Source organism: Osmerus mordax, chromosome 10 (genome assembly GCF_038355195.1).
Source record: "Osmerus mordax isolate fOsmMor3 chromosome 10, fOsmMor3.pri, whole genome shotgun sequence".
NCBI lineage: Eukaryota > Metazoa > Chordata > Actinopteri > Osmeriformes > Osmeridae > Osmerus > Osmerus mordax.
The window spans coordinates 7,804,748-7,829,907 of NC_090059.1; the positions used below are offsets into that span (position 1 = coordinate 7,804,748).

The window sequence follows — 25,160 nt, forward strand, 5'->3', positions numbered from 1 at the left end:
CTCAAGCATTTGCCCCGCCCCCCAGACTGACGACTCTTACACCCTCTACTATGAACACACAGGTACACACGCACACAAGTACACACACACTCACATGGATATACTTTGGACTACTTTAAAGTGTGCTGGTATGTGATGGTTTATCATCTACATCAACACCAGCAGACACTCTGGGGAGCTTCTTCACCCCCTCCACCCCAGCTTCAACCCCCCCACTCCCCCCGGCTGTGTACGTGACCTTTGACCTTGGCTGGCCCTGTGGCCTTGCGCCCCTCTCTCTCCACCCGGAGTCCTGAAGCATGTGTGTGTTTGCTAGGTGATCCTCCTGGCAGTGCCCTCCTCCCAGCTAGCCACGCTAGCTCAGCTAGCTGCACTCAGGACATATGGGTCCTCAGGACCTCCCCCACTGGTAAGAGTGTGTGACCCCCCCCCCCCCCTCCCGTAAGACCCTCCCCCCTGCTCTGATATATCCCTCCCTCTAGGTAACCCCTCCCTACACACACCCAGCATCCCTCCTCTGCTGTGGCTCCTCCCACCCCACCTCCCCTCCTCCACCTCTCCCCCAGCCCCGTCCGTCCTCCCAGACTCTCGGTTCCACACTGGTGAGGGTGTGTGAGTTCGCGTCACACACACTGGTGAGGGTGTGTGAGTTCGCGTCACACACACTGGTGAGGGTGTGTGTGATCCCTGTGTCATCAAGATCTAACTTGATAGGTGTGATGAGTGTTGTGTAGACTAGACCCCCCCCCCCCCCACACACACACACAAACACAAAATGCCTCCCTGTTCTTGTAACACTCCTGTAGGCAAACAGACCTCACTTCCTGTCTCAGTTTCCAGTGGAACCCACAGAGACCTGCTGTTCCCATGACACTCTCAGTTCCAAACACCTGCTCACACACCTGCCTGTCTTGTCTCTCCCTCTCCTCTCCTACCTCACCCCCCCCCCCCCCCCCCCCTCCAGGAGACAGGAGCAGTGTGGGCAGTACAGGAAGTGTGTCCAGCAGTCGCAGCGCGGGCAGCGGTCAGAGCTCAGAGAGCGGGCAGCCCGCCCCCCTCCGCCAGACCCCCGGGGCCCACGACACCGGCAAGGTACGAAACAGGCCACACACACACACTCACGTGCATAAACATGCTCCCACACACACACTCACATATATGTGCTCAGACACATACACACGCGTATGTAAACCCGCACGCTTATACATGCCATACATACATGTAGGTGTGTACCTCTTTGTTGATCAAGGGTTTACTAACTGTGAAGTGTGCTATAATTGTCTGCGTGGAAGCAGGCCATATCTGAGTCTTAAAGCAGGTCAACTAGATGGAGTCATTTGACTTGGTAATGCTGTTAATGAGGACTTTGCTCTCATGGCGCTCTTTGCTGGACTCGGTGTGTAGCTGGCGCCCTCTAGTGGTGGGCCAGGAGAACTGCTGATGCCTGCCAGTCAAGACCACAGCACACACGGTGGACCCACAGGTTAGACAACCACACACACACACACACACATACACACACACACACACACACACACACACATGCATGTACATACAGACACAGGGATAGACGTGGAGAGAGATGTAGAGGGAGGGGATAGAGGTGTAGAGGGAGGGATAGAAAAGCTTCTAAGCTGAAGCTGTGGTTTCTGCTGAGTAAGAACCTGGGTGAGGCCTCTTATTGTGAGGCAGGAACTGCTACCAGGTTTTAGCCTCGGGGAGGGAGTGGGAGTGGGAGGGGGAGTGGGAGGGAGGGAGGGAGTGAGTGAGGGAGGGAGGGTTAAGGAGTTAGTTGAAGTATGGGAGTGGTGGAGGAAGATATAATGAGTGAATAACAGACAGGAGAGAAACATCAGTCAGAAAAAAACAGAACAGCACAGTCAGGGAGAGAGAGAGATAGTCACACTGAGAGTGCGAGAGAGAATCACTCACACAGAAGGAGAGGAAAATAGAGAGAGGGATAGAGAGAGAGGTAAGATATAAACAGTCCTCTGAGGTCTTGAGTCACTCACAGATCTTCGGTAGAAAAAAAAAAAGAGAGAGAGAGAGATAGAGAGAAAGAGAGAGAGAGGGGAGACGTAAGCAGAGATGAGATGTCAAAGCGGGGCGCCTCTCCTCGTCCTGAAGGGTAAGAGCCCGACTTTTATCTCAAACACTTGATTTCATTTATTTTAAGGAATGCTTGCTGGGATTGTGCGTTCATATGGGTGAGATGTGTTGGCCAGGAGAGAAGGGGGTTTGAGTCGGACAGCGAGGAGTTGTTTCTCTGTTTGGATAAGAGTTCTGCTTTTATGGAGAGGCTGTTTGTTTACTCTTTCTCTCTCCCTCTCTTTCGTGTTCTCTCTCTCTCTCTCTCTCTCTCTCTCTCTCTCTCTCTCTCTCTCTCTCTCTCTTTCTTATTCTCTCTGCTACTAGCTTGCAGTTTTGACGAGTTGAAAATAGATTTAAGTCAAAGTCTGTCTCTCTCCCTCTCTTTTTGCAGTACTATGGTATTAAGTGTAGTTATGCTGGGGTTTAATAGTGGAGTGCTGCTGGGATAATGAAGGAGAAACAAATAAACAAGAACATACTATGTACACACACACACACACATGCCCACAGATTGGCACGCACTCACGCATGCACAGACACACAAACACAGCCCCCCTCCCCCAGGGCTGCATAACTCCTCTGTAGGTGCTGCTTTCATCCCCTGGGGAACGCCTGGGCCCCATGACCCGGTCTAGAACAGGGGGGAGGAGGGGGAGGGAGGGAGGGAGGAGGGGAGGTGCCTGGAAGAATGAGTGGGTGAGATCAAAACTATATCCTCAGGTGAGAGCGAGCGAGAGAGAGAGAGAGAGAGAGAGAAGGAGGGAGGGGGAGAGAGAGAGGAGGAGGGAGGGGGAGAGAGAGAGGAGGAGTGGGCGTCGATTCACTCTCGTGTGAGTTGTGGCTGTATGTCAAATGTGATCAACAGGATAGCACCTCCCCCCCCCCCCGCCCACGCTGTAGCTCCTCCTACACCTCCTCCTCCGTTCCTCTTTCTCTTCTCCTCCTTAAAGGTGTGTGTTTCTTAGGGGGTCCTGGCCACCAGGTGAACGGGGGTCGGCGGTCAGGAGAGCCCGGCGGCTTCATGCGCCCAGAACACCTTCTTGAGGGCAAGGTACCGTGTGTGTGTGTGTTGGACTACATCTGTGTATATACATGTAAATATGTATGCGTGTGTATGAAAGTAGGTGTGCTGGAATATGTGTACGTTTGTGTGTGTACGTGTGTACAGGTGTATAGATGTGAATGTGTGTGTATAGGTGTGTAAAAGGGCGTATATACGTGTGTGTGTGTGTTCACACCTCCTCTGGCCTCGTGCAGGATTCGGAGGCCATCTATCAGTGGCTATGTGAGTTCCAGCTGCAGCAGTACACCTCCAACTTCCTCCAGGCTGGGTACGACATCCCCACCATCAGCAGGATGACACCAGAGGTGTGTGTGTGTGCGCTATGGGTGTTTATGTGTAAACTGTGTGTGTGGGTGCGTGTTATGGGTGTTTATGTGTAAACTGTGTGTTGTGTGCGTGTTATGGCTGTTTATGTGTAAACTGTGTGTGCGTGTTATGGCTGTTTATGCGTAAACTGTGTGTGGGTGCCGGTTAGGTTTTGTGGGTTAAGGTTATTACGGTAATTTTATTATTGACCTATTAGGTTATTATTAACCTATTAAGCTTATTCAGGTGTGGGTTAAGGTTATTACGGTCAGGGTTAAGAAAAACTGGAATTTCGAGGGGACTGATTTGTGAGTCCCCACAAGAATAGTAAAACTTCAGTGTGTGTGTGTGTGTTGAACCTCACCTTCAGGCAGTATCCCGCTACTCTGCTTACATAAGGCTGTAGTAAGGTGACAGCTCAGTGGTGCTCTGTCATCTGCTCCACTCCTCCAGGGTGTGTGTGTGTGTGTAGTGTTTAGTCACCTGCCCCACGTCAGGAACTGCTCAGGGATATGTTTGTCTCAGAATAAAACTCCTCTAACCCTCTGTTTGTGTATGTGTGTTTTAATTGATGCCTGCGTGTGTGTGTGTGTGTGTATGTGTGTGTGTGCACGCCCCCCAGGACTTGACAGCCATTGGGGTGACCAAGCCAGGCCACAGGAAGAAGATCTCTACGGAGATAGGCAAGCTGAACATCCCAGAGTGGCTCCCTGACTATGTCCCCGTAAGTACTCTGACCTCTACACAACCTCTGACCTCCAGCCACGTGACCTCTGAACTCTTCATCCTCACACGGTCTTCATCTTTTCCATGTTCCCATGTATTTTGGGCTTCTTTCTGTCTCTCTCTTCCTCTCTCCCTCCCCCTCCCCCATGCCCTCCCACCAGTCTGACCTGGGGGCCTGGCTGGCCAGTATAGGCCTCCCTCAGTACCAGAAGATTCTGAGTGACAACGGCTATGACTCCATCCCCATTGTCAAGGACATCACCTGGGAGGACCTGCAAGAGATCGGCATCAGCAAGCTGGGTGAGACACACACAAGCATTCAAATATAGTACGCACACACTTATATACACACACTTTTCTACTGTACACACACCCATATACAGTACACACACGTCCAGTGTGTCTGACCCTGCTGGTGTCCCAGGTCACCAGAAGAAGCTGATGCTGGCGGTGAAGAAGCTGAGCGACCTGCAGCGCTCCCGTAACCATGCCGACAGGACCGGCGGCACGCTCCGCCGGAAGCCACCGGAAGCCCTGGAGCTGGTGGCCATCGAGCACACACACCCCGGCACGCACACACACCCACACACACACTCTGACTCCTCCCACGCCCAATGCCCCTCGCCCCGCACCCCCAGGGCGCTGCGGTCGTTCCAGGACAGCGAGTTGAGCGCCGAGCTGCAGAGCGCCATGGTCGGCAGGCCGGGGGGCGGGGTGGGGGAAGGGTTTGGGATCAGGGGCGGAGTCTCGGGGGCGGTAAGGTCGGCCATGTCGCTCAGCCAGGAGAGCATCGGGACACGCTCGCGGGGTTCCGGGAATTCTGGGAACTCTGGAAAGTCTGGGAATTCTGGGAGTTTTCCAGTGTGTTCTCCAGATCACCATGCTCCTCTGGCATCGGCTGGGAGGTACAGCTACTCAGACGAGAGCCTGGGACATGGAGGAGGAGGTGGAGGTGGAGGAGGGTGGGAGAGGCAGGGTGGAGACAGACAGAGACCTTCGGAGTTGTCGAACTCCCAGTACCAGAGCCAACCCCCCACCTCCACCAAACCATCCTTCACCCCCTCCACCCCCACCAAACCACCCTCCACCCCCACTAAACCACCCTTTACCCCTTCCACCCCCACCAAACTACTCTTCATCCCCCTCACCCCCCCTCTAACCCCCAGCAAGATGCCCCGCTTCGCCTACCCTGCCGTGCCCGCCAAACCCCGGCCCTGCCAGGCCCCTGGGCGCCTCTACCAACCCCACCCCCTGCCCCTCTCCTCCCCCCCCTCTCCCTCTCCGCAGGCCTCCCCCTCCCAGAGGGGCTTCAGCTACCTGCACACCCAGGCAGGGCCCTCCGATCTGGGCCCGCGCGGCCTACCCAAGCCCCAGGCTGCAGCCGAGGCCTTCCCGGGCGCCAGGGCAACTGGCGGGGAGAAGGGGGAAAGGCCTGGCTGGAAGCGCTCACAGAGCCTGACGCGCCACGCCGTGTCGGACGGGGAGAACGAGGACGACGAGGGGGCGGCCGACTCCGCCACCGCGGCAACCGTGCCATCGTACGCCACGCTGGGCCGTCGTCCAGGGCGCGGGCTTCCATCCGGCGCCCAGCGACACATCAGCCGAAGCCACTCTTTCGCCGTGCGTTCCCGACGCAAGGGACCGCCCCCGCCGCCGCCCAAGAGGATGAGCTCCGTGAGCGGCGGCTCGGCCGGCCAATCGGGAGGCGAGGTGGGGGCGGGGCCGGGGGTGGAGAGTGAGAGCGTGGGGAGTGTGAGGACCATCGCTGCCAGGCTGGAGGGGTGCGGAGGGAGTCCCACCAAGAGGCAGGACCCTCCCCCCTCTCTCCCCCCTGCCTCCCCCAGACATCTACCCGTCCTGGGGCTGGCCGGTTTGAGGAGGAGCGAGAGAACGGACGGAGGGAGGGAGGGAGGAAGGAGAGAGAGAGGTACAGAGAGACCAACGGAGGACAAGGAGAAAGGGAGGACGAGCAATTTAGTAGCAGAAAGCTCTTCGGGGACGTCCGCCAACACTAGCTCCAGTGAGAACCTACCTTTTGCCGAAGAGGGGAACCTGACCATCAAGCAAAGGCCCAGGGCGGAGTCAGGCTGTCGGGGAGAGGCTGAAATCCAGCCCCAGGCTTCACCAGAAGACCCAAAGACCGGCCAGGCCTCCAAGGCTCTGGAGTTCAACCTGAAGGAGTCCGACACGGTCAAACGACGGCACAAGCTCAGAGACACGCACACACACACGCAGGACGAGACGGGCGGAGACGTCACACACTCACACACACATGATAGGACCAACGGCTTCCACACACACGCCAGGGGAGATGGGGGGAGCGAGGGGGATGTCGTCAGGGCTGCGAGGCCCAGCCAAGATCTCCAGAGGCTGGTCTCCCTGGCGAGAGGCCCGAGGCCGGCGCTGGCCTCCGGACCCCCACCCAGCCCGCTCAACAGCAACGTCTCCATGACGACAACAACAACTAAAGCTAACTCAGCCTACTCTATCTCAACACCACAAACAGCCATTCGTAAAGCAGACAGTCAACTGACTCACACACTTGCTTCCAAACCTGGCAACACACAGCCACACACACTCATGTCCAAACCTGGCAACACACAGCCACACACACTCATGTCCAAACCTGGCAACACACAGCCCCACACACTCGCGTCCAAACCTGGCAACACACAGCCACACACACTCATGTCCAAACCTGGCAACACACAGCCACACACACTCACGTCCAAACCTGGCAACACACAGCCCCACATACTCATGGCCAAACCTGGCAACATACAGCCACACACATTCACGTCCAAACCTGGCAACACACAGATGAACACACACATGCGTGTACCAGGCTCTGCAGAGAAGACTGCCTCTACTGTTCCCAGATCAGCTGCTCCTCACAAGCCACTCAGCATGTCTCCTGCCCCAGGTAACACACACACAGTCACACATCTATACTGTACACACCCACCTATACTGTACACACACACACACATATATTCAATACCCACATATATACTGTGTATCAATCTATTCAGTACACACACACAGATCTATACAATACATGTGTGTACTATTTTAATAGTTCTCTCCTCTCTCTGTTGGCCCTCACAGCCCGGTGCTCAGGTCTGTCGGTCAACATGGTCCAGAGTGTTGCTTTCAGCTCCCCAGCCTGCTACCCCCAGACGGAGCCTTTGGGCTGGGCTGGGGGAGCAGGAAAGGCCCAGGCTACAGGGGCCTGCTCGGAAGTCCTGGCCCAGCAGAGGATAGATGAGACCAGCACCTGTCTGGAGGCAGCACTGAAGGTGGTGGAGAAGAAGCTGGCCCAGGATGACTGGTACACACACACACACTCACGTATATATACTGTATATACTCACAGTACTTTATATATATATATACACACAGGCTTCTTTCTCTTTCTCACACACATGCACACAAAGGTTCTAACACTATGTGTGTGTGTGTGTGTGTGTGTGTGTGTGTGTTGACAATGACAGCAGCACCGTGGAGGCAGCAGGGAACATTCTAGACGACATCGGAAACATGTTTGATGACCTGGCTGACCAGCTGGACGCCATGCTGGACTGAAGCCTTCCTGCCCCTCCTCCTCTCAGAGAAGACCTGCTTCTAGCGGCTTCTTCAGAACGCAATATGAAAGCGGTGTGTGTGTATGTGTGTGTGCGCGGGCGTCTGTTCCTCTCTGTTCATGCTCCAACAACAGCAATCCCAGGTGTGTCCCTGGGCTGAATGCTACAGTTGAAATTCAGAGGAAATCATAAAAAAGAGGGCATGTGTAGAAAGATCCACCACACACACACGCGCGCAGACACACACACACACACACACTTTCACTCACTCAATCACACACACGCACATATACACAAATATTCTTTCTCACACGCACACTGTCACACACGGGCTTTTCCCATGAGCTTAGATCAAAGGCTGGACTACAGATATGGCATCATAACAAAACACTCCCAGGTATACAAGGCCCTGAGATTTCATCTGTCAGGATTTGTGTGTGTCTGTGTGTGTGTGCGACACAAGTGGCATTCCTCTCATCTAAAGTTTGGAGATGAAATGTTCCACCACCAAAGTGAAAAAGGGTCCATTATTTTTACATAACTAATTGTATAACAGTAAATCTAATATTGTAATAGTATAGCTAAAGTATATTATGTCCTAATGAGTTGTGTCAATGGTGTCCAAGCTGAGATAGCCTCTATATGACAGAGATAGTCTTTCATCTCTAAATGACTGAGTCATGTTTATACTTAGCTCATTTTTACCTGAAGGAGAACTTACACTAATGTCTAAATGAGTGTCATGAAAAGAGACAGACATTGTAAATATATTAACATTTGATATTCCATATTTTATCTGTTTGGAAGTATTTTGTTCGATATTTTGTTGTTACTGCTATTGTTATCACAATTCTGTTGTGATATAATAAGACCTCTAATTGTTATATTACTGAGTATGATGTTATATATGTTGCAATATACTCCCGAATTTAAAGGAACAAAGGAAAATGTGTTCATCCAGAGCTTCTAGCAGTTCTAGAACCTTTAGACCTCCATGCTCTCAGAACATATTGGATTGTGACTCGAGGAACGGTGGGCCTTTCACAAAGGACTGCTGCTCTTCTGGTCAGTATACAGGATAAACCAAGCAGTGTTTTCTGAGAGCTGTGGCCCTCAGGGAGAGAGAGAGAGAGAGAGGAGGTATCATTCAAGACGGGGAGGTCAGATCTGTGGTTTCTCATAACACTTCTGGAAAGTTGGACTGTTTGGAAACCGTAGCCTCAGGGCTCCTAAGAAATAGGATTTACTGTAAGAGATTCCCCCCACTCCTCCCCCCTCCCGTACTGTGTGACTACCAGAAACATCTCAGACAGAACAGGACTTGTCTGACCTTCATTACACCCTGAAAACATTTCCCCAGGAACTCGCTCTACAGCGGCAACAACAAACCCTCCTTCCAGTTGCTTGTCTGAAGAGTTTTATAGGCCTTCAACTTGTTTACTGATAATCTCCGGGCCTCCAGTCAGCTGTGCAGTGAAACAGAAAACACCATGGCTGAATGTTAGTTTCTTTTATGTCCCTCCTTGTTAACAGTAGAGGCAGACAAGCAGAACAAGATATAAGGAAAGAAGACAGTTGATTCCCAAATGTTTTATTATTCCTCATCGGTGCCCTTCCAAGCAGAGTACAGTCGAGTACAGTAGCGTGTCCAGGGTGACCTGGAGGCTCCACGGCGTCTCCCATGGTAACCGGGACCCTAGCGTGTCTTCTACCCCCTCGACAGACTCCTCCACAACACGCTTCAAATGACACTTTTCCTCTGATATCATTTATGTACAAATCTAATAAAAAGAAAACCTTTATGAAAAATAATCTCATCTCATGTATTTTTCTCTTTAGAACATGCTAGGACACTGGACAGGCCAACGGCTAAGTTGGGATTGTGATATCGAGGAGGGGGGGGACTCCGGACACACAAGATTTTCTAGACAGGTGTTGGACTCAGAAATGCTCACAGTATCATAAGAACAGCAGGAGGGTTTACTCCGGAATGATCACCCAGAACTTCACAGGGATTCTAGAACCTTCAGAGCTGAGGACCTGACTTCCTGTCATTGTGACACTCAGAACGGTGGCTCTGTCTGGCGTCACATGCATGCCTGGGCATCACTAACACAGCCTGGTCTCTGACATCACAAATCACAAAGGTAGTCTGACAAACTTAGAACCGATATGAAAGCACTAGTAGGAGGCACACACTGTCATGCATCTGTTTGGTCGTTCTGAAATCTATCCAACTGGACCAGTGATGAATGCATCACCAATATATATTGATTGTTGTGACAAAGTCATTTAAGAGCAAAAGCCTTACAACCGGCCGTTTATCAGACTTCCAATCAAATAAGGACAACTTTCAAATCATACACATCTCTATTCACAATACTAAGTGGATACATTCTATCACTAGATTAAATACTCATCACTTCACCCCTTGTTTTCCCTGCATCCTCAAGCTTTGTATTCTGCCTGACAGAATAAATCATACATCAGCTTTAATCTCATCTTCATTACAATATATTTGGACATTTTAAATCATTACCCTTCGGAGCTACATGTCAACAATCTTACATAACGAGGACGGACCCTAAATTAGCATGTGATGGCAATCACGGAATCATGAAAAACATAACACTGCTTTATGTGTGGGTTGGCAAGTGTGTGTGTGTATGTGTGATAAAATATTTGAGCACAACAAAGGAGGTGGACATTCATTTACAGCTTTCTTCATGACGTCAGACCGTCCAAAGAAAGGCGGAGAGAGACAAAGACATACTGAGGGAGAGAGAGAGAGAGACAAAGACAGACTGAGGGAGAGAGAGAGAGACATAAAGACAGACTGAGGGAGAAAGACAAAGACAGACAGAGAGAGAGAGAGAGAGAGAGACAAAAAGACAGACTGAGGGAGAGAGAGAGACAAGAGGGATGGATGAAGGGAGGGAGGGATGGATAGAGGGATGGAGGGAGGGATGGTCTACAGGTTGCTGAAGAGCTCGTTCCTCTTGCTCCAGTCCATCTGAGGGGCCTTTTTGGCAGCTCGTTTCTGCCTGGCTTTCTCCTTGGCCTGCGCCAGAGACAGACCCAGATCCAGACCAGGCTCCCCGCTGTCCGCCTTGAGGCTGGGCTCTGGAGCTCTCGCCACCTAACACACACACACACACACACACAGACACACATCACATACACACAGAGACACACATACAGAATAATCATATCATTGATTCTTCAGACTTCCAGGAAACAAGTAAGAATGTGAAGACATTAGGTTGGGGGAGGAACAGAGGGAGGGACGGAGGGAAGGGGTCACCTGGACTCTCACCTCCGCTGGCGGGGGGGCGGAGCTGACGGCGGCAGGGAGGGAGGTGTTGGAGGAGGCGGTGGGGAGGGAGGTGTTGGAGGAGGCGGTGGAGGACGAGGAGCTGACTGACACCTTGGGCTTGGGCTCCTCCACAGACGTGCCGTTCACCTGCGGCACAACACACCTGAGCTCAGCCAGCCACCACAAGGAATCTGCACCACCTGCCACCACCAGGGGGCAGACTGCACCACCTGCCACCACCAGGGGGCAGACTGCACCACCTATCACCACCAGGGGGCAGACTGCACCACCTATCACCACCAGGGGGCAGACTGCACCACCTATCACCACCAAGGGCAGCTCAAACGCATCGTCTCAGACTACCAGCTGCCACCACCAGGGGGCAGCGCAGGCTGTACCACTGCACCACTACTAGGGGGCAGTGCACTCCGCATCCCAGCCCTGACACTCGTCACTCATCTAAGAATCCCTGGGTGTTATTCTCTGTGACCCGTTGATCAACATCCTTTTTCAGCCATAAGGGTCATCCTGGATCCGATTGGATGAGCTGGAGGCACAGTTGTAGCTGCATGTTCACAGCCAGCTGGCTCCACCTCCCTCAGGCTGGAGTTAATTAGCCTTGTTAGTAATCTCATCCTGGCACCAGGAATTGTGGGAGTTTCAATCCCAGGATCCTCCAGGGGAGAGAGCACACTGGCCCACTGTCCACAGCGCTGGTTGCCATGGTGAAGGGTCACTGGTGATGTCATCTCTGACAAACACTTTTTTTTCCCTCTCTCTTTCTTCCCAGAATGCCATGGAGCGCTAGCTGGAGAAACTCCAACCTTGCCAAAACCACTGAAACTGAGTAAATAGCTGGACTGTGTGTGTGTGTGTGTACGTGTGTGTGTGTGTGTGTGTGTGTGTGCGTCCATCCTGGACAGCAGATAAACTTCTCAATGCTCGAGCTAACATTGAGCAGACCCTCCTGGTAATCACAGGAATGTCAACAGAGGATAAGTAGGGCTTTTCCTGGGGCGCTATCTGTGGAGGACACCTAGCTAATCCTGGAGCGGGGAGAGAGTGTCTGTCCATTTCTGTGTGTGTCTGTGTCTGTTGGCGTGTGTGTGTGTCGTGTGTTTGTTTGCGTGTCTGTGTGTATAGCGAGTGAAAATGGTGAGAAAGAGGAGATATCATTATCAATAAGAACACATTGAGCATCACGCTGCTGGCCGGAAGGGATGAACATAAATGCCATTCTCACACTCACACACACACACACTCCTTACCACAGGTTGTGACGCTCCTCCATTGGTTACTGCTGGCTGAGGCAGGGGTCCTGGAAGAACAGAGAGCAGCCAGTCAGGTGACCAGTCTGTGTGTGTGTGTGTGTGTGTGCATTTGTGTGTCTGTGTATGTGTGTGTGTGTGTCATAGGCGTAAGTCTATGGGGGGACTGGGGCACACGTCCCCCCATAGACTGATGTATGGTTATGCGGCCAATACCGATGTGACTGCTAGTACGTCTTTCTTTCCAGCTCCAAGAATATCATATCCCGGCCGGTCCATTTCCCAAATCCATTCGACTTGCCTTACACTATCCATTAACAAAACCTATTTCTCCTGAAATCCATGTCATGTTTTCCCTATACCTGTACTCTTGTGCACCGTCAATGAGTGAGTTTGGAGCGCGAAATCAGACAGACATTTGGCACACATGTATGGATGGTAAATATCCAGTATTTGGCTAACATAATCCCTTAGATTAACGACTAGATGAATTTCACGAGAATTTCGAATTGCAATACTATACAGCTTGTATGAATGGGACTTTTGACAAGCTAGTCGACAGCTAACAAGTGGCTTGAGCATTTCAGAGGGTTTATTTTTGGAGAAAAAAAAAAAGAAGTAAATTGACAATTTGTAGTCAATTCAGGCTCGTCTGTGCCGATGCTAAAATCATTATAGGGTGAGTATACGTTGTTTTTTTCGATCAGATGGAATAAAATGCCTTGTTGTGTTTGTGTTTCTTCTCAAACAAACTAGTCTGTTTGAAACAGTGAAGGAACACACTTGTCAAACCCGGAACTTCCACCCCTCTCCTTGGTTACTGTGGACAGTTGCCATGGCCAGCCTATTCCTCCCCGTTTAATCATTACCCTCTTCAGCCTGCTGTGTGTGGGTGTAAGTTTGTATGTGTATATATATATATATATATATATATATATATATATATATATATATATATCTGAGTGTGTGTGTGTACATATCTGTGTGTGTATATCTGAGTGTGTGCGTGTGTACATATATGAGTGTATATCTGAGTGTGTGTGTGTGTATACATATCTGAGTGTATATCTGAGTGTGTGTGTGTACATATCTGTGTGTGTGTATATCTAAGTGTGTGTACATATACAAGTGTACATCTGAGTGTGTGTGTGTGTACATTTCTGTGTGTGTATATCTGAGTGTGTGTACCGGTGAGGTGGGCCTCGGTGGGCAGGACGTTGCAGCTCTTGAAGAAGGCTTCCGTCTCGGCGTCCACCACCAGCAGACTGGTCTCCCCCCCCCCAGTCTTGATGGCCCCCACCACCTCTGAGTGCTGCATGTCCTGCACCCCCACACCGTTCACCTGGGGGAGGGGGTAGAAAGACACATGGAGGGAGGGAGGGAGAGGGATAGAAAGACAGATCAAGGGAGAGATTGGTTGACGGAGAACGTGAGGATGGAAGGAAGGGTGTGAGGAAGAAAATGGTGGTGGGGGGGGTGAGATGAGAAAAAGAGAGGGAGAGAATGTCAGCCTCCCACCACTACTCAGGAGCACAGTGACCCTGATTCTGGGTTCATTAGCATGTACACATGTAGGATAGGAATGTGATGTTACAGAGGAGTAAAAGACCTCCGGTTTCTTGTGTGTGAGTGTGTGTGTGTGTGTCTCCAGTCTGAGGAATTCCAGTGGGAGGTGGGGATAGTCTGGAATCTCACACACTCCCACACTCCCAGCACCAAACAACAGAGCCCTTATACACACACACACGCTTTATACCACTTTGAGTGTGTGTGTGTGTATGGGCTACTTCCTATCCAAGCGTCTAAATAGTGCCTAATATGCATAAACACTGGATGTTTAATAAAATACATAAGTCTAACACATTGTCCCCCCTCTTCCGCCCTCCTACCTGCCCCCCTCCCCATCTACCCACCTACCTGACCCCCCTTCTCCCCCCCCCCGCCCTGTTGTCTCTGCACCCCAGACAGAGCGAGTGGATTACTGAGTCTTAATACCTCATGACAACCTCGATAAGGAGTGTGCTGGCTGGAGTGGAGGCTGTTGTTCTCTTCATAGTACAATCTAACACACACACGTTCCCACTCCACTCTGATGTAATGAGATTACTACACACACACGCCAGCAGACAAAAAAAGACCACACCTGGTAAACAACACGTGTGTGTGTGTATACGTGCATTGGCATGTGTGTGTATGTACAGTATAAATTATATGTATGGATATAAGGTGTGTGTGTGTGTGTGTATAGGATCCTTGTGTATGTAAGATACATGCGTGTGTGTGACCCATGTGGTCTTGTTTAACTACCCTTGTGGGGACCAAATGTCCTGTAAAAAAAACATGAAAAACCTGACATTGTGGGGCCCTTTTGCTGGGCCCCCTAACTTCAAATGCTTTTTCAAGGGGTTTTAGGGTTAGAATTAGTGTCATGGTTAGCCTTCCTTTAAAGGGTTAGTGGTTAGCAATGACCATTTTGAAAGAAAGTGAATGGCCGGGCCCCACTAGGATAGAAAAACCGACGTGTGTGTGTGTGTGAGATGGAGACCCACCTGTATGATCTTGTCCTGGGGCCGCAGGCCTGCCTTCTCTGCAGGTGAGGCGGCGTCCACAGCTCGGATGTACTGGCCAGGCTTGTTCTTGTCACTGTGGAGGTTGAAGCCGTAGCCTGTCGATCCCTTCTTCATACGACACAGACGGGGGCGCAACTCTGGCCTGGAGTCCTGCAGACACACACACAGACTTGGTCACACACTTGTTTCACACACACCTGGTCGGATCTAGAACCAGAACCCACCTAGCTAGGTCTACAACCACACCAGACACACCTGGTTTGATCTAGAACCAGACCAGAGACACACCCGGTTGGAACAGATATAGACAAGATACAACCAACAGAAAACCAGGTCAGTCTTTGAACCCAACAGATAAAAAAAAGAAATCTAATTAAAAAAACGATCCAATAACAAGTCATTACCATGATTGTAATGGTGATTCAGCCACGTCTACAGATTAATCTCCAAGTTCCCGAGTTTCAGAGAGAGTGAGAGCAACTTCCCTTTTATTATTACAACCCTGAAGTATGTGAAAGGAGGGAGGGGGAAAAGCAGTACTCTCACAGCAATGGCTGCCCCCGGAAACAACTGAGAAACACTGGTCTGTTAAACAGACACGCATGATAAGCGACAAGAGATTTAGGTGTGTCTGGTGAGGCAGGGTTACGGCGAGGCAGGGTTAGGATGGGACAGTGCGTGTCCACCATCAGTTCAAGTCCTATTTAGAGAACCCTACTACATTAAGGCAGAAGGGGAAGAATGAGCGACAGAGAGAGAGAGACAGAGAGAGAGAGACGGCTAGATAAAGACGACCAGATAAGGCATTAAGTCAATGAAAGCCTTATGACTAGAGGGTTAGGGTGTTACCCAACCTGTACCAGGACAGAGATTGCGTCATCGGCGCCTCAAATACAGCCCTCATACAGCCCTCCTCCGTGTCTCTAGCCAGGTGATAACCCTGCATGCAGCCCTCCTCCATGTCTCTAGATGATAATCTCTCATTCAGCCCTCCTCCCTGTGTCTCTAGCCAGGTGATAACCTCAGACAGCCCTCCTCCCTGTGTCTCTAGCCAGGTGATAACCTCAGACAGCCCTCTTCCCTGTGTCTCTAGCCAGGTGATAACCTTAGACACAGCCCTCTTCCCTGTGTCTCTAGCCAGGTGATAATCTCAGACAGCCCTCTTCCCTGTGTCTCTAGCCAGCTGATAACCCCACATACAGCCAGTGTTATCACGCACTATAGTTAATCATTACTAAGCGCTTCACTCTTTAACAGCGACCTTTGTCCCTCTCGCCCTGCCCAGGGCGTGTCTCTTCAAGTCTTGCCGACGAATCCAGCAGTTTATGAAATCCCGAGATAGTTCATGATTGCTTAAACAGAACAGAAACGTCTACATGCTTTGCTGCTTCTGTCTGTGTCTGCATGGTTCTGGCTGGGTCTGTCTGGTTCGGCCCGGTACATCTCAGTGGTAGAGAATTTGACTGAAGATCAAGGGGTCGCAGGTTCAAATACCCCCTGCGCGTCACTTTGGATAAGAGCTTCTGCTAAAGATCCTATTGAAATGATATCACACATTGAACACATGCAGCTGGTTAAAGTGCTGATGGAAGTAGGTCAATATTATCTTATCTTCCTGACGAAAAAAGAAATGACACCGCAAATACAATAAATACCATCTCTACCCTAATGGGCATCCACTACACACACCTCCAGCCAGGTGAGTCAGCGCCTCCTGGTGGCGGCCATCTTGGGCCCCTTCTACACAGCCTGTTCAAGGCGGAAATGTTGGGCCTTCATGCCGCCTCACAGTTTGGCATACAAGGTATGAACAGTCATCATTGTCCCAGCATGAAGCCGGCAGCGGAGGTAGACACAGAGCCAAATCCTGTCTGTGTAAAAGACAGAGCTGGCATGGAGGGGAGACACACACTAGCAACGGCGTTGACTCCACGCCTATGACTCTAGAACGCCGGCATGCTATGTAACATCAGCCGGGGCGGAATTATACCGGCTTTGTTTGGTTCTGTGTGAGCAAGCAGCGCTGGCATGATGAGGGTCTTCTTTAAGGCGATGTTACAGAATCTCTGTGTAAGGTATGGGGTTGGGCCCATCCTGGCCTCTGGCAGAAACAGCGTAGCCACCTAGCTAGCTCTCTAATCCTGTTAGCTCACTGTGGGGGAGGAGACTCTGCCATGGGCTTAGAGGAGAGCACAGACACATATCCCTCCCTCTCTCTCTATCTCTCTCTCTCTAGATCCCTCTCTCTCCATCCCTTTCTCTGCATCTATGTCTCCCTCCCTCCATCACTCTCTCTTTCAGAGCCAGTTCAGTTGGCCCTTGAGGGTCAGAGAAGGACTTGATGAACGTGTGCCAAGAGAAAACTGTAAAGTGATAATACCTCTCTCTCTCTCCCCTTCCCCTCTTCCTCTCTCTCCCAACCTCCTCTTTCTCCCCACCCCTCTACCTGACAGACAGAGAGAGAGAGACAGAGAGAGGGGGGGGGGGGCAGCTCTCTGGAGCTGGTTTTTAGAGCCCATCCAGGCCTCCAGGACAGCTGGCTGGAGATCAGGGGCTCAGCCCTCTCTCTCTCCCCGGGACAAAGGCTGTCATTGTCAGCCGGCGCGGCCTCCCAGGGCCCCCTGAGGGCTGGAGCCTGGGCGATGAGACAGCAACCAGCAGGGGGGCTGGAGGAACGGAGGGAGAGGAGAGGAGGAACAGGGGGAGTGGGGGAGGAGAGGAATTCAAGGCGGTGTGTCACCTCCCCTCTTAAACTAGGGCAAAAGTCAGATGAGGTGAACATGCTGGACTGGTCAGTCAGATCAATAGGAGTGTCTCTGCTATGTGCATGACCTCCAGCAGTGTCTTCCTCCACATGAATAAAACCTGTGGTTCCTGCTCTGCCTTCTCCATGCACCACTGGTATGTGGTCCATTTTTTTGAAACTTTTTTTTATAACACAGCCTGGCTGCTGAGAGACTGTGTCCCTCTACTTCCTGTGTGTGTGTCCACTTCCTGGAAGCAGTGCTGTGTGATTGGCTGAGACGTAGATGATCGCAAACGAGCGCCCACACACTGCAGGCTTCACCAGGCTGCACACAACAGCCATCTGGCACACTTCAGTCTGAGAGGGTGTGTGTGGTGTGAGTGTGAAGGGGTGGGGGTGTACAGAGCACTGCCTCTGTGATCCAACTGTAGTTTAGACATTATTATTGTTGCACTGGTAGCTGAGATGTTGTCACTTAGAGAGTCCTGGTTCTGATCACACTCCCAAGTACATACACACACACACACACACACACACACACACGGACACGGACACATACACACCTGTCCTCACCGTGGAACAGCTTAATCTGAAACGTCACTCTGGCTCCCGTGCCTACTCTAATTTCACTATCACTCTCTATGCCTCTCTATACTTCTTTCTAACTCTCTCTTTCTCTCTGCCTCTCTCTCTTTGCCTCTCTCCCTGTCTTTGCCTCTCTCCCTGTCTTTGCCCCTCTCTCTTTGCCTCACTCTCTTTGCCTCTCTCTCTTTGCCTCTCTCTCTTTGCCTCTCTCTCTTTGCCTCTCTCTGTGAGAGTTGAGAGCATCATACCGGAAAACCACAAAGTTCATAATTATGTGAACATCTCTACTGAGCCAGGACCTAAAACCAGAAAACGGAAGAAGTGAGAGAGATGGGTGGGGCAGAGAGAGAGAGAGCGATAGAAAGAGAAGTTGGAAAAGAGAGAGATGGGTGGGGCAGGTATAGAGAAAAAAGGGGGTGGGTGGAGGATAGAGGGGCGAGGGTAATAGGGTCACAGGTCTGTTAGTGTGTGTGTGTGTGGGGGGGGGGGGGGGGGGGGGGTAGGTTTGGTACATTACTGAAGATGATGTCTGGTCTTAGAGTGACAGAGGGCAGTGTTTCCCCTACCATTATATTAGGGGGGCGCCCCGCCCCCCTGGAAGGTCAAGTTAATAATATTTAATTTTATTAGTTTTTATATATATAGCGCCCGATCACAAAATAAGTCATTTAAGGTTACCTTTCCTATAAAACAGGTCTATAGCTTGCTCTTTTATTAAACAACCCCCCCCCCCCCCCCCCCCCCCCAAAGCTGTAAACCTAGGGGAAACAATGGAGGGGAACCTTGAGGATGAACTAGTAGATAACTAGGAGTGAACATCCTTGAACTTCACACTTTCACAACAGCTCTGATAATCATCCACCAGGAGACTGCCAGCCTAGCACTGCATGCCACCTGACAGGAAGTCAACAGAGATGAACCCCACCTGACAGGAAGTCAACAGAGATGAACCCCACATAACAGGAAGTTAACAGAGATGAACCCCACAGGAGTCAACAAAGAGAGATATAGGCCTTGAAAGACACAGGTGACGTCATTACATCAAGGTTATGTATGTGTGTGTTTGTGTTTGTGTGGTCCCTCAGACTTAGTCAACAGTGTTGTGTGTGGAAGCAGACAGTCTTTAACCCTTGTGTTATCTTCGGGTCATTCTGACCCATCAGTCATTGTGACCCACCGTCGTATTGCGACAACTTCACCGCATACAAAAACAAAGTGAAGCATTTTCTTTTAACCGTTGGGCTGTCTCAGACCCCCCACGTTGCGAAGGTTAAAAGAAAATTATTTTTATTTGTTTTTGTATTGGGTAAAATTGGGTAAACACAACGATGGTTCGTTTGGGTCATGTGACCCGAAGGCATCACAAGGGTTAAGAAACAGGCTCCTCAACTCCTCATCCCTCCTCACCCCGCAGGCCTGTTCTAACTCCTCACCCACAGGCTTATTCGGATGATATTATATACATATATATTGTCATATACAGTATGATAATATCACACAGACTGTTCGTATCTACCATATTTTCTGTCTGTTGCTCTACAAATACAGGCAGACAAAACAGCAGCCCAACGGGCTGTGCTTTTGGTTTTCGACAGCGACAGGACTCCCTGTCACTATGGCAACCCGTTCCAGAGGACAGGAAGTGGTTTCTGCTGATCGTGGAGGTGTTCCTGCATCCATTCTGGGGTTGACTTCAACTGCCAGCTGCGCTGCTCAAGCCACCTGCCTGCCTGTGTGTGTGTGTGTGTATGAGAAAGAGAGCTTGTATGTGTGTGAGTATGTGTGAGAAAGACTTTATCTAAACATGTGTGTGTGTGTGTGTGTGTAGCTGTGCCTCTGTGCTTGTGTGTGTACACAGTGCCTCTAACCAAATCAGACAGCACCACTGCCTAGCCGGTTTCCCCTCCCTCCCAAAACACTGACATGTCTGAACATCTACAGTACAACAAACTCTCTGCCTATGTCACGTACCCATGTGGCACGCACAACACACAAACACACACAATAGCACAAACAATGGCTGTCTGGTGAATGGCAGACATCTATTGACAGGCCGTTTAGCTGCGTTACTTCTGAAAGGCTCTCCCGTTCATTGACAAAGACTGGTACATAACAAGCCATTCACTCTTTTTTCCATTTTTCTCTTTAATTTACTATCTCTCATGCTCTCGCCCTCTCGTCCCTGTACTTTGCACACACACACAAACATTCACGCGCTTCAAAGCTACTCTCATTATTACTTGCACTAAATGCAGTTATAATCTCTGTCACGCCCCAGATTATGAATAAATCTTCTAGATTCTAGAGGTTTATTTTGGGCAGATTAATGCGGTGTAATCTAGACTGAGTGAAAGTGCCATTAGACTGATTTGAAGTTGCCTCCTCTGGCTGGGACCCACAGAGAAGGCTAGACCAGGATACATCATCACAACTCAGTCGGTCTTCCTGTTATAAAAGGGTTCTAAGAGTGTGTGGAGACAGGGTGCGCACATGTTTGTGTGTGTGTGTGTGTGTTTGTTTGTGTGTGTGTGTGTGTGTGTGTGTGTGAGTGAGTGCATGTGTTCTTGAGTTGACTTGAATTCTGTCACCATCAGGTAGTCACCACATGGAACCAAAAATACAGGTCTCCATGGAAACATACGGTAATAAAGATAGCTGAAGGTTTATCTAGGTGTGGAGTACAGGTTTAATCACTGACTGACTCACGCAGGGGCTTCGCCCCGTGCTGTTTGCGTGGGGCTCAATGTCGAGCAGATCAATTGTCCTTCTGCATCCCAGGATGCAGGAGTCAGGCTAAGGTAAGCACCTAATGAGTGATCATCTGTAAAAGAGTAACAACACAGCTGCTGAGTAGTACAGTCCTGCCTGCTCTCTGTCCTGAGGGAAGGGGAGGGTAGAGGAGGGGAGGGTGGATAAGAAAGGACAGGACAGGGGAGAGGAACGAGGAGAGGAGAATAGAGGAAAGGAGAGGGGAGAGGAGAGGAGAGTGGAGAGGAAAGGGGAAGAGGAGAGTGGACAGAATAATGGAGAGGGTAAGGAGAGGAGAGAGAGAAGAGGGGAGGTTGCAGATGCTGGGGGCGTATGGAAGTATAGTGTATAGTTTGGCGCAGCTTGGCGCAGTCTGAAACACAGCCTGCTGACCAGAACCCTCCTTCACCCTGCTTTTCATTACTGAACCACACTGAAGTGCTCCTTCACACTAACTGGTTTTTAATCCTCAGCACGGACACACACACACACACACAGTGAGTATGGAACTCTGGAGTGTGTGTTAAGAGGGCTGTAGGTATTCCAGGGTCAGTCTGGCCTTCTTGTCGAGTCGTGAGAGCCCTCTCTCCTTTCATCCTTGGCAGAATCCCTCGCCCGTCTCTCTCCTCTCTACCCTCTCCTCCCCCCCTCTGGCAAACAGAACACACAATGGCTCATTCTGCCACTTGCGTCTCCAGGGAAACCCTTCCAGACCTGAGGTGGTAGGGGAGGGGGCAGAGGCAGACCATAATAATATCACCACTCGCCTGGCCAACCCTGACTTCCCTGGAAGACAAACAGGTTTCATACAGGGTCAGAGGTCAGATCCGCCGCTGTTTAACCCTCAAACACCGCCGCTATCCTAGACCCCTTTACATCAGTGGTCTTTACTGAGGGTTTAGGTGCAGTTCTATGGGCGTATGCAAAGCCCTCTGTGACACTGCTTGTCAAAAGGGCTAAACAAATCTTATCTGATTTGATTTGAAGCTCTTAAAACCCAGACCTGCCAGGCCAGCCATGATGGGGGTCTAGAACCTCCATCAGAGGGCTGGTGTGTCCAAGCGTCCCTGCCCCAGGAAGGCAGCAGGTTGGTGGGCCACACAGACAGGATGTCACCTTAACCCTGGAGGATTAACCAGGGTTGGAGGCACATTAGCACTGAGAACCAATGTTCATCCACATGCCAGGAGACACTGCCCCCCCCTCCCTCCCCCCGCCCCCCCTCTCTCAAGGATCACCAGGTCTGGCTACACCTACGCACTTTGCCAGAAATATGTTCACCGTTTTGGATTCTTAGCTGCAGGTTGCACAACGTGGGCAGCCTTTAAATCAGGCCCTAGACCTTGCACTGCCCCTCACGGAATCTTACATAAATAAGTTGAGCCAAGTTCTGTCTATCTTAATGACCCTTACACACCCAGGAATAAATTACCTATACAAAGGGATTTCATAACTAGTAAGTCGTTTTAAAGAGAGATAAAGGGATGACTAGTAGAAAATAAAAAAAGGGGGGGGGGGTTGAGAAGGAGATGATTTTTCCAAATGAGCATGTTGCGTATTTTTCTCACTTTACGACCTGTTAAAATATAAAGTAAAACTACATCAATAATTGATGCGTTATCACAACTAAACATTGTGACTAGCGCGAACAGGTTGAAAGAGTAGGCGGCTTATTCAAGATTCCGGACAGCGCGCTCTCAACTTTCCATTCCTATCTTGACATGTCATCTGGGTCGTCCCGGGTTAATAATACGTCCCTGCTTTAACCGTAGGCTAGTAACAGCATCATCTGCTTTTTGTGTTTATTTCGGTATCACAAACAATAGCACACACACAAACTTTAACGCTGACACGGCCAACGAAACCCAAACAACACTTGATTTCCGTAGCCTACTTGAGCCGCGTGCTTTCCGGGAAACGTATTCTTGAATCTAATAATAAATACAGACAGTGACATAAATGTTTCACTGTTATGATGACTGCACACTTTCAACCGGTCACATCTGGTTGGACAAGCCAAACCTGTAGCCGAGACAAAACACTTGGAAAGACGACCCGTTTCCCCAGCACAACATGAGTCTGTTCAAACAGGTAGCCTCGGCTCATTCCACTGTGTTGTGTCACCTTGCTTTCATTGTCTCAATGAGTGACAGACTTGTTTTTGCTTGTGCCAACTAATGTAACGGAAATGTTTTGTTTGAAGTTCCATAACTTTATTATTATTATTAGATTATCTCTACTACATGTAGGCTATGTAGCCCATGAAGCAAGACGGTCTTAAGTCCCCGCAGAAACGTTGTGTAATGTAGCCTAACTAACAGCTCATTCAAAATTCTGCAGCTAGATTATTAACCTAAACTAAAAGGAGTGAACACATTAGTCCTGTCCTAGCTACTTTACACTGGCTTCCTATTACCTTCAGAATTGACTTTAAGGTCCTTTTCCTCACATACAAAGCTCTACACGGACAAGGACCTAGCTACATTGCTAACTCCTTTATAAACTACACACCAGCTAGAACACTGCGATCATCAAATGCAGGCCTATTAGGTCACCAGAAGCAGTCATAAGAAGATTGGTGATTCGGCCTTTGTCAATTACGCCCCAAAACTATGGAACAAATTACCCATAAATATTAGGGAAGCAAACACTCTAGACATTTTTAAAAGACAGCTTAAAACCTACCTTTTTACCGAAGCATTTAAGTAATTTTATCTCAAAAGGGTTTTCCTACTTTTAAAGTTGTTTTCTCTCTTGAACAGAGATCTTATTGGGATTTTTTATTTTTGTTTGAATTGTTTATCACTTGTATTATTGATTTTATTGATTTTATGTAAAGCACCTTGAGCTACAATTATTGTATGAAATGTGCTATATAAATAAAGTCTTACTTACTTACTTACTTACTAACTGCGGATGTATAGAGCATTGTGATCTAATTATCCACACCCGGTTTTTAAATTATGCTTTTTCAGCTTATAGCCTACTCGTTTATGTGAATTTACCTTGGAGCTCACGCTCAGCCGAGCGAGGGAGACGTCTCCGTTATCCGGTGGTGTGGTCGTAGAGTCTCTCGAGGACCTGCTTGCGGCATCATCCCCGTGGTTGGACTCGTTGCTCGGTAACGGGATGCCCTCCCTGGCAAACTCTTTACGGCACTCCAAGTTGTGTTTCTTCAGTAATTCTAAGGTTTCAGCGTCAACCACGATAAGCTCCAGTGCTCCCATGGTGGCTCGTATCCGGGCAACTACTTGCTGGTGGCTCTCGTCTTCTACGTTCTCCCCGTTGACAAACGCGAGTCTGTCCCCGGCGAGCATACCGGCAGATTCGGCGGGAGAGTTTGGTTCTACAAGTCGGATAAACTGACCCGTTTTCCCCTTCTCCCCGTGCAAATGAAACCCGTATCCATCCGCACCCTTTTCCAGAATACAAAGTCTCGGTCGGAGTTTTGACATCTTCTTGTCCACAGAAGTTAGCAGAGACAATTCTGTTGGAGACAGTCTACAACAAAACAAACTAATGACAAATGACGAGTGCGCAGGAGCTTCGCCTTACTTCCTGAGAACTTTTAAGTGTCACTTTCCACCCCTCCTTCTTGAGTTCACTCGCAATACCCGGGTCCTCCCTGAAACGATGTTGCAATCTTCAGCTATCTTTCTGCTGCAACAAACTGTTGCTACAGTACGTTGACACACAGGTTATACGATGAAGTCCAGTGCGGCGCACACGGTAAGACTCTCGCCCGTCCACTCTGAGTCACCGAGCGCTCTGTCGTGACGTTTGCGTGGCTGACAGGTGACAACACCAATCAGTAATCTCATTCGGAAAAAAAGGCTTCGTCGACTTTATTAAAGGTCCAATGGGGACGTCTTTGTAAAACTACTGAAGGCTTACTGCAGCCGCTCCCTTTATTTCAACAAGCGGGAGGGAAAATGTGTAAAATAGCCTGAGTGACACGGTTAAGATACAACCATGATTACAATCAATAAAAAAAACACAGGCGACTTGGCTCACGGTCTATTAGGAGGGTAAATTGATCCTGTGGGAGAATGCGACTGTGTATGTCTCCTGAAAGTCCGGTACAACAGGTGCATTCCCGTCGCTGTGGGGTTAATGACGTAATATTGCCCTCTGGTGGTTCCGTCGTTTACGGGAAT

The 25,160-nt window shown here is 49.9% G+C and overlaps 2 protein-coding genes across 7 annotated transcripts in view; one reads left to right on the forward strand and one right to left on the reverse strand.

Moving 5' to 3' along the window:
- The window catches only part of caskin2 (CASK interacting protein 2), a 25,890-nt gene extending 16,613 nt beyond the window's left edge, over positions 1 to 9,277 (forward strand). For 2 of the 4 annotated variants that reach the window (XM_067244220.1, XM_067244221.1), the window contains exons 11-21: positions 1 to 62; positions 317 to 409; positions 965 to 1,092; positions 1,405 to 1,483; positions 3,057 to 3,142; positions 3,349 to 3,459; positions 4,083 to 4,184; positions 4,348 to 4,486; positions 4,611 to 7,109; positions 7,295 to 7,517; positions 7,681 to 9,277. The exon at positions 1 to 62 is cut by the window's left edge and continues 67 nt beyond it. In XM_067244220.1, coding sequence (XP_067100321.1) covers positions 1 to 62; positions 317 to 409; positions 965 to 1,092; positions 1,405 to 1,483; positions 3,057 to 3,142; positions 3,349 to 3,459; positions 4,083 to 4,184; positions 4,348 to 4,486; positions 4,611 to 7,109; positions 7,295 to 7,517; positions 7,681 to 7,771 — 3,613 coding nt within the window. In that variant the 3' untranslated portion in view covers positions 7,772 to 9,277. The remainder of the gene's footprint in view (positions 63 to 316; positions 410 to 964; positions 1,093 to 1,404; positions 1,484 to 3,056; positions 3,143 to 3,348; positions 3,460 to 4,082; positions 4,185 to 4,347; positions 4,487 to 4,610; positions 7,110 to 7,294; positions 7,518 to 7,680) is intronic. The other 2 variants (XM_067244222.1, XM_067244224.1) reach the window with 2 other exon arrangements.
- Positions 9,278 to 9,340: 63 nt separating this feature from the next.
- Positions 9,341 to 24,742, reverse strand: nherf1a (NHERF family PDZ scaffold protein 1a). Of its 3 annotated transcripts, none has more exons than XM_067244226.1 (6): positions 24,009 to 24,742; positions 14,904 to 15,074; positions 13,543 to 13,696; positions 12,355 to 12,404; positions 11,087 to 11,233; positions 9,341 to 10,909 (listed from the first exon to the last, which is right to left on the reverse strand). In XM_067244226.1, the coding sequence occupies exons 1-6, from the start codon at positions 24,456 to 24,458 to the stop codon at positions 10,742 to 10,744; spliced, it is 1,140 nt and encodes a 379-aa protein (XP_067100327.1). In that variant the 5' UTR covers positions 24,459 to 24,742; the 3' UTR covers positions 9,341 to 10,741. The 3 variants fall into 3 exon arrangements, with proteins under 3 accessions (XP_067100327.1, XP_067100326.1, XP_067100328.1); XM_067244225.1 differs by having other exon boundaries at positions 11,075 to 11,233; XM_067244227.1 differs by lacking the exon at positions 11,087 to 11,233.
- Between the last annotated feature and the right edge of the window lie 418 nt (positions 24,743 to 25,160).

Bases quoted from the DNA above. Each gene is read 5' to 3' on its own strand.
- nherf1a (XM_067244225.1), bottom strand. From the start codon at position 24,458: ATGTCAAAACTCCGACCGAGACTTTGTATTCTGGAAAAGGGTGCGGAT. The intron at 13,697-14,903 runs GTGGGTCTCCAT...CCCCTCCCCCAG, and splicing joins CCCAGGACAAGATCATACAG to GTGAACGGTGTGGGGGTGCA. The intron at 12,405-13,542 runs GTACACACACTC...CTGTTCTTCCAG, and splicing joins CACCGAGGCCCACCTCACCG to GACCCCTGCCTCAGCCAGCA.